General features: G+C 37.9%; 1 protein-coding gene across 1 annotated transcript; it reads right to left on the bottom strand.

Moving 5' to 3' along the window:
* Positions 1-1,024: 1,024 nt before the first annotated feature.
* LOC124868359 (gastrula zinc finger protein XlCGF26.1-like) lies at positions 1,025-6,966 on the bottom strand. Its single transcript, XM_047365551.1, has 2 exons — positions 6,468-6,966; positions 1,025-3,287 (listed from the first exon to the last, which is right to left on the bottom strand). Exons 1-2 carry the CDS (start codon positions 6,622-6,624, stop codon positions 1,753-1,755), a joined length of 1,692 nt encoding a protein of 563 aa, XP_047221507.1. The 5' UTR covers positions 6,625-6,966; the 3' UTR covers positions 1,025-1,752.
* Positions 6,967-7,605: the final 639 nt, after the last annotated feature.

The following is a 7,605-nucleotide window of genomic DNA, read 5'->3' on the forward strand; positions in this document are numbered from 1 at the left end:
ACTTTCATACTAAAAGGAATATTCCTTAATAACAAAATATGACCTAAAAAGTGTCAGTAAAATGAGGAGCAGCTGCTCAAGATGAGTTTGGCAGATATTTAGTGATGAAGAGAGCACAGATTGGCTGTCTGTCATGTAAATCAATTAAAAGCTAACGATTGCAGCATGTATGGTGAAAATCCTTCTCTTTAAGTTTGGACCAGCTAGAAAACTGTTAAATTGACAAAAACAAACAGTTATTTTGACTATTGCAACGCACAGCAGAAAGCTGAAGTTTTTTTTCCCTGCATGCAGTGGGCAGCACCAGAAGAGATGTAGCAATCTACTGTGGCCACACAAGCACACTCAGCAGAAGGAGACAAGCGCACCCGGACTAAGGCTTTGACCAGTTGTACATCGTCATTCTATCGGCTGGAGTGATTGCTACGTGATGATACTACTTCAATCTGATTGACAGCAAATAAAAAAAAAACTGTAAGCAGGGAAGAAAAAATGCAGCTTCGATCTGTGTAGAGAGAAAGTTTGCATGTGTGGAGAAGAATGTAAGCATGAGAAAATGTCTGCGCAAGAAGTGTTAAATCTGAGCGTGAAAACAAAGATTTGAGAGACAACAGCAGAAGTTTTGAGTGCAAGCATTGCAAGTTTTGAGCACAAAGATATGAACTCCTGCTCCTAACTGGAAATTGTAAGCTCGTGGTTTTTGGCAGTATGGCTCCCCCATAGTCCACCCTTGAATGACAATTGTGAGCCAAAACAGAAATATTTCGCAACCCAAATCTGGCTATATGACTTCCAGTTTGCATTTTGAACTGAAACAGATAAATGTATTTAGGCCAGGTTTTGGTGCCAAATTTGGGCCTAAAACCAAGATAAAAAAAAAATGAGAGTGTGGATTCAAATATTTACTGTATAAAATCAGCCTGGATGAGGAGTGGTTTTATAGAGCAATGAAAATAGGAGTGAAGGCAAGCAATACTTGTTCAATCAGCAATAACTGAGAACAAGTAAGAATGAACAATTTTTCTTTAAATTACATCAAAATTTATTAACAATTCCAAAACTTTACAGTTAAAATACTTGACTCACTTATCGCTGACTTTCAATAAACTTATACATTTCAAATAAAACTACAAAAACAAAAGCTCATTTGCAAAACAAAATCATTCTCATTGCAGCAATATCACAATAAAGCGTATATCTGGATGTGTGTGACCAAAAGTATGCTAGCTGAAATACAGATGTGCTAGAAGTTAGAAACAAAACAACAGACGAAATCAATGCCATGTTAAAAAAAAAAAAAGTTTGGGCTACTTGTGTGTTCAGGCAACTAGCTTTAGCACCTTAGACAGAAAACCGCCCTCTAGCCAGCTCCCCGAGGTTATGTGAATATGATGTTTTTATACAACTGCGTTTAGACCGAAAAAAAAAAAAAGGTTTTAAAAAAAGGGAAAAGTCTTTCTTATGATTATAACTGCATTTGTGGTAAGGGGTCAGGTATAGTCATTTCTCTTACGCTTATAGGCTCATTCCAAACAGGTAAAACATTTTATGTTAACAAAAATATTTCACAACTCTGCAATTGTGCAGGTTTATTTCAGTGTCCACTACTGAGCACCCACAAGTGTTACTGATTTTTCATTGCTGACGTTTTCCCTTCAATGTGAATGCTCAAGTGTTTGTTTAATGTTTGTTTTTGATTTAATCTTTTTCCACAAATATCACAGGGGAAACGTTTCTGTCCTGTGTGGGTTCTTACATGTTTTTAAATGATGATTTTTGATTAAATGTATGTCCACAAACATGACAGCCATAAGGTTTCTCATCTGTGTGGATCTTCCTGTGTTGTCTTAATGTTGGTTTTTGACTAAGTCGTTTTCCACAAATATCACAACATAAAGGTTTCTCGCCTGGGTGGGTTCTCATGTGTTCATTTAAAAATCTCTTTAGACAAAATCTGTGTCCACAAATATCACAGGAGAAAAGCTTCTGCCCTGTGTGGATTTTAATGTGTGCATTTAACGATGATTTCTGATTAAAGTTTTGTCTACAAACATGACAGCCATATGGTTTTTCGTCTGTATGGATCCGCCTATGCCTGCTCAAGTGTGAGGAATGATTAAATCTTTTTCCACAATGATCACAACAAAAGGGTTTCTCACCCGTGTGGATCCTCCTGTGACTGTTTAATGTTGATTTCAGATTAAATATTTTTCCACAAATATCACAACGAAAGGGTTTTTCACCTGTGTGTATTATCGAATGTCTGTTTAATGTTACTTTATGGCAAAATGTTTTTCCACAAAGATCACAACAAAAACGTTTCTCACCTGTGTGGGTTTTCATGTGTTCATTTAAATATTTCTTTATGCGAAATTCATTTCCACAAATATCACAGGGAAAAGGTTTCTGTCCTGTGTGGATTCTTATGTGTGCATCTAACATGGATTTTTCATTAAAGTTTTGTTCACAAACATGACAACCATAAGGTTTCTCATCTATGTGGATCCTCCTGTGTCTGCTCAAGTGTGAACTATGATTAAATCTTTTCCCACATTGATGACAACAAAACGGTTTCTCACCTGTGTGAATCCTCTTATGATAGGTTAATGTTGACTTTAGATTAAATTTTTTTCCACAAATTTCACAGCAAAATGGTTTTTCACTTGTGTGTATTAATGCATGTCTGGTTAATGTTACTTTATGGCTAAATGTTTTTCCACAAAGATCACAACAAAAACGTTTCTCGGCTGTGTGGGTTCTCATGTGGTCGTTTAAATATTTCTTTAGGTTAAATCTGCGCCCACAAACATCACAACAGAAAGGTTTCTCGACTGTGTGGATCCTCTTGTGTCTGTTTAATATGTATTTTTTATCAAATCTTTTTCCACAAAGATCACAGCAAAAAGGCTTCTGTTCTGTATCATCATCCTCTTCATCATCTCCATGTACTTCAGTTCCCGAGGAGTTGGTAGCATCTCCACAGTCTTGATTCCTTGTTAATTCTGCTGCGCCACCATCTTTTTTGGGAAAATATCTGTCTACCTTTATAGGTTGTTGAAGCTGTGAGAATAGAGGGAACTCTTCATCATCCTCGGTCTTTATGGGAGAATCAAGGACTGGAAATCTGATGACATTGGTCTCCCTCCTACGGAGTTGCTCTACCTCCAGACTGGTGCAGACCTCCTCCTGTTCCTCCTTTATGTGGAAGGGCTTTGGGTCCTGGAGGTCAACACCAGAACTCTGGTCTTTTGGAGCATCATCTTTAACCAACAGCATCTGCTGAACATCTGCAGGTTGTACAGAAACACATTATGTACATTTTAATCAACTGTGATTGTGTTAAGTTTTTGAGTTAAAAAATGACTCATGCAATACCATTTTGTTTGATCTCTGTTTTGACTGTGTTGTTGTTACTGAAGCAATTTGAATGCTCAGTGTTTCATTTAAAAGCAAGTGGAAACAGAAATCGTTTAGTACTGATTTAAAGGAGCCAGCAGTTTCTACACATCATTTCATAGAGTTTGTTCCACATTTACGGAGCATACAAACTAAATGTTACCTCTCCTTGTTTAGTACAGGTCTTGGGAAAACCAAGAAAGAATGTCTCTGAAGGTTTCCAAAAGACTCCAACTTTAGCCCAAGACAACTTCATACTTTATGGACCAATAGCAGAATGTTTAAAATCAATTCATTAACAAACAACCTGAGATCTTGGCTTATGAAGTGAAAAAACAAAATTATCTGTAATGATGGTTTGGTGGTTGTATGTTTATTGCAGAAGTATGCTGTGAAAGTTCAAAATAGACAACAGGTTTCAGTGATGTAGCCTGAAAGGTGCATTCTGTCTGGCTGACCTAACTTTTGGTAATGTGCAACAATCATATCTGGAATGGATTTTTGTTGGATGTTTGGTAACAAAAACAGGAGTTTAAACATATTTTAATATCCAATATCTTTAACTGTTAAATCGTTGTATGCTGGACTTATTTCGTTTGACCACTATAGAAAGTTAGCATTCTGTAGTGTTAACTTATCCTCACATGCTCATACTCTTCAGTTTGATACAACTCCATGGCTTCCCTCTCCCTCTTGTATTTATCCAGTGTTTCATCTTGCTGCACACAGCCTTCTCTGGCTCTCTGCACTCTGAGTCTGACAACAGCCATAGACTGAGCAGCAGTCAAGTCTGTTGTTTTTTTTGTGTTTGTTTTACATACAAATTACATCACATTACTTTACAGGCTGTGGGGCATCCTTGCCAATAACAATCCCTCCCACATTGATATGCACAGTTATGACTGTATGGTAACACTACTTGAGAGAAAACCCAGCTGGTTCTGCAGGGTTATCATGGCATTAAAAAGTCCTGGCAGCTTGGTAAAAGGTAAGGGGAGGCTAAAGTAATCCTGTTATATCTTTTGGCCCTGGCTCCTCCTCAACTCCTCTCTTAATACAACCTCACTGGACTGTAATGACGCATCTCAAAGCTAAGATCACACAAGTCTGCAGCTGACCATTATCTGCTCACAGCTACTGTCTAATGTTTTTATAAAATATATATATTTTTTAAATTTCTATCCTTTATTCAAACTCTAGATTAAAAAAACTGGTAAAATATAAAACATAAATGGATGACAGGATGCTGAAATTACTACTCAATGGAGGGTTTTCATTGACAACACCAAAGTTACAACCTCACTTCGAATCCGCCATCTTGGGTGTCTCCTTATTGCTTCAAGCCTTTCGCAACATTGCAACAATGCATACTTTTCCCACCATGGGTAGGTATCTATAGTCGTTACAGCCTCCCGATATGGCCATGTACCTCAAGAAGCAAGGTGGATACATATGTTGGTTTGTTTAGCGCAAATACGGACAATTGGCCGCACATAATTTTTAGACAAGTATGCAACTATTTTTTCATAGCCACAACATAAGCAAAAATTCATAGTAAGTTTAATATTGCCTTTTATAGGATACTTACATAATAGTTATATTACTAGATAATACTTTTACAGTATAACAGTAAAGGTAAATTGCAGCCTACATCTAGCTGGTCAAGGTGTGAGAGCGCAGCTTACTGAAGTAGGTCACAGTGCTGCCACCCAGCTTAAAATCAACGGATCAGCTCACTGTCTTAGCAGACTAATTTCCGGAATATTATTACAATACATGTAGATGAACATTATTTATTTATCTGTCACAAAATGTGCACTGCACACTCGGGCATGAGTGAGATTCAAGCCGTCCAAATCCGCCCTGAATATCTGATTCACCGACAGTAATCGGGGTTGTGTACGCAGTGTTGTAGTTTTCTCACACTGATTTTCTATCACGGCTGGCAGACGACTAAATGAACATTGGTCTTGACCACCACGCACAGCACAAACCACAATTAAGGACGTTTTCCCCATATTTAAATTGACTGGTCAAGAGTTTTGCTTCACTGATCACGCTAAAACAATGAAAACAGGCTGCAGCTGCCACCCAAGATGGCAATCGCAAAGTGCGGTCACGTGACCGTGACGTCATTTGAAAAACACCCATTGAAGCTTGAGCAAAGGCCTATTTCACTGCTTTTAAGCTATTAAAGAAACATCTTTATAATATAAAACACTTCTACTACTCAAACCTACCAAATTATTCTTAACTAAAGACAGATTATCTGAAAAAACACTGTGTCCTTTCAAACTTTTAAAATATTTTTTCATGTAATATACATAGGTCTCATGCTAAAGAAAGTGTCTTCTGTTAAAAATAATGCCATCTATTTTGATAATGTTAGATGTATTTTATTCTAGATTTATTAATAGCAGAAATAGCCTTGAACTCCAAGTTAGGATTCAGATCAAAACAGATAAGTGACTTCAGTGAGGAAAATACTGAAGAACAAGGATCATATAGGAATGTATGTAATTAACTTTGAATATGTCTAATTATAATAATTGGGTTGAATTGTTTTTCTTTTGTAAAGTGGTTTGAGACAGTGTTTGTTGTGAATTGGCACTATACAAATAAACTGAATTAAATTTAACCTGAACTAGACATAAATTACTGTATCCCCTCTTGGTTTCTTGTATTTTACAGCACAGACACAAGTACAAAACAGCTTTGAAAAAATCTCTTTGATTATTTAGAAAAAAATGACTATTTACAGACAAAGTATTATAAACGCCAGCACTATTTAGCTTAAACGAGACTGTTGTGCAAGTTCAAAGTCCTGGGGCAAAAAGCTTATGTTGTTGTTTTAGCTTTTAGTTTACTTTTAAAAACTAATGATTAAACTTTAATATGTAAATGAGTGATTAAAAGGAGACCTAGTTGTTTTTGTTTAAATGACCCGGTCAGGACCCATCAGTCAGCAAGCTAAGCTGCTAACACAGACAATAGCTTCCTGTTAGGAAGCTACATCCGTTAGTCTCCTGGAAACTGTTTCTAAACTGAAACTGACGTGAAAACATACAAACCTAATCTGTGCATCAGAACTCGGGGGTTGAAAACAGCCTCCACGGTTTTGTGATGCAGCTTATTTTGTTCCAAACGAGACCGCTCCTCTTTGTTAGCTGCTCCGGAAATCTCTCCCACTGCTGCCTGCTGCTGGTGTTCGCCCTGCGGTGTCCACATGTCTGTTGTTAGCCTCTCATCCTGCTGCAGATCATCCTGGAGCAGTTACTGAGCAGTTAGAGGCTCAGATATGACCCCAAAACACGGCGGAAGTGCTTCTGGCTGCATTGCCTGTGGTCAAGCTAGCGAGCTTTAGACATGAAATATGACAGAAGCCTAAAACGATCGACAGTAACGTGGTCCGTGCACAACTACTCCAGACAGCAAAACCACGCATGCTCATTACAGGCTCGATCCTGCTGTATGGCAAGCCAAAAGTGCCACAAATCTCTACATTTACCATGCATCTGGTTTAAAATTCACGCAAAAACACCGTTTTATAAGTCGGGACGCCGTAAAATACAGCGAAAATCCTGTCAAAACGCAGTTTTTTACGTGACTTTTTAACCAGATGCTTGGTAAAAGTTTGTAAAGTTGGTAATGTTCTATGGCGCAATAAAAAGGATGATGCCAGAGATAGCCGATTCCAAATATGTCACTAGGCAAACGCACTCCCGTGTTAGGAATAACCTTTATTAATATGCTCATAGCTGTTTTTCCCATTTATACCATAGTGATATAAAGTATAAGTTCTAATGTTTCCCTGTTGTTACAATAGGATAAGGATGCTCATAAACATACAGTACAAGGATAAGTAGCCCAAGGTTTGTCATGAATGACATGAGGCTGGGGCACCGGGTTTGATTGTGGAACAGCCGGTATAACTTGTTTGATTAGAAAGCCACAGCACATTTAGATTAAGGATGGACACCCACTACTACACAACCTAACAGATAAACACCACAATGTTGACACATAGTCTACTGATAATCACTGAGGGAGAGAACATCCATTGCACTGGAGTGCCAGACATAAAACTACATGTGACCTTCTATCGAGGCTCTTCGTCATCCTTACACAGTCAGCGATGGTCCGAGACGGGAGCCTCAGCGCTGATCTTCCTCTGCCTTAATTTAGATTTGTTGGGACCCAGCCATGGAT

The sequence above is a fragment of the Girardinichthys multiradiatus genome, chromosome 5, assembly GCF_021462225.1.
Source record: "Girardinichthys multiradiatus isolate DD_20200921_A chromosome 5, DD_fGirMul_XY1, whole genome shotgun sequence".
Taxonomy (NCBI): domain Eukaryota; kingdom Metazoa; phylum Chordata; class Actinopteri; order Cyprinodontiformes; family Goodeidae; genus Girardinichthys; species Girardinichthys multiradiatus.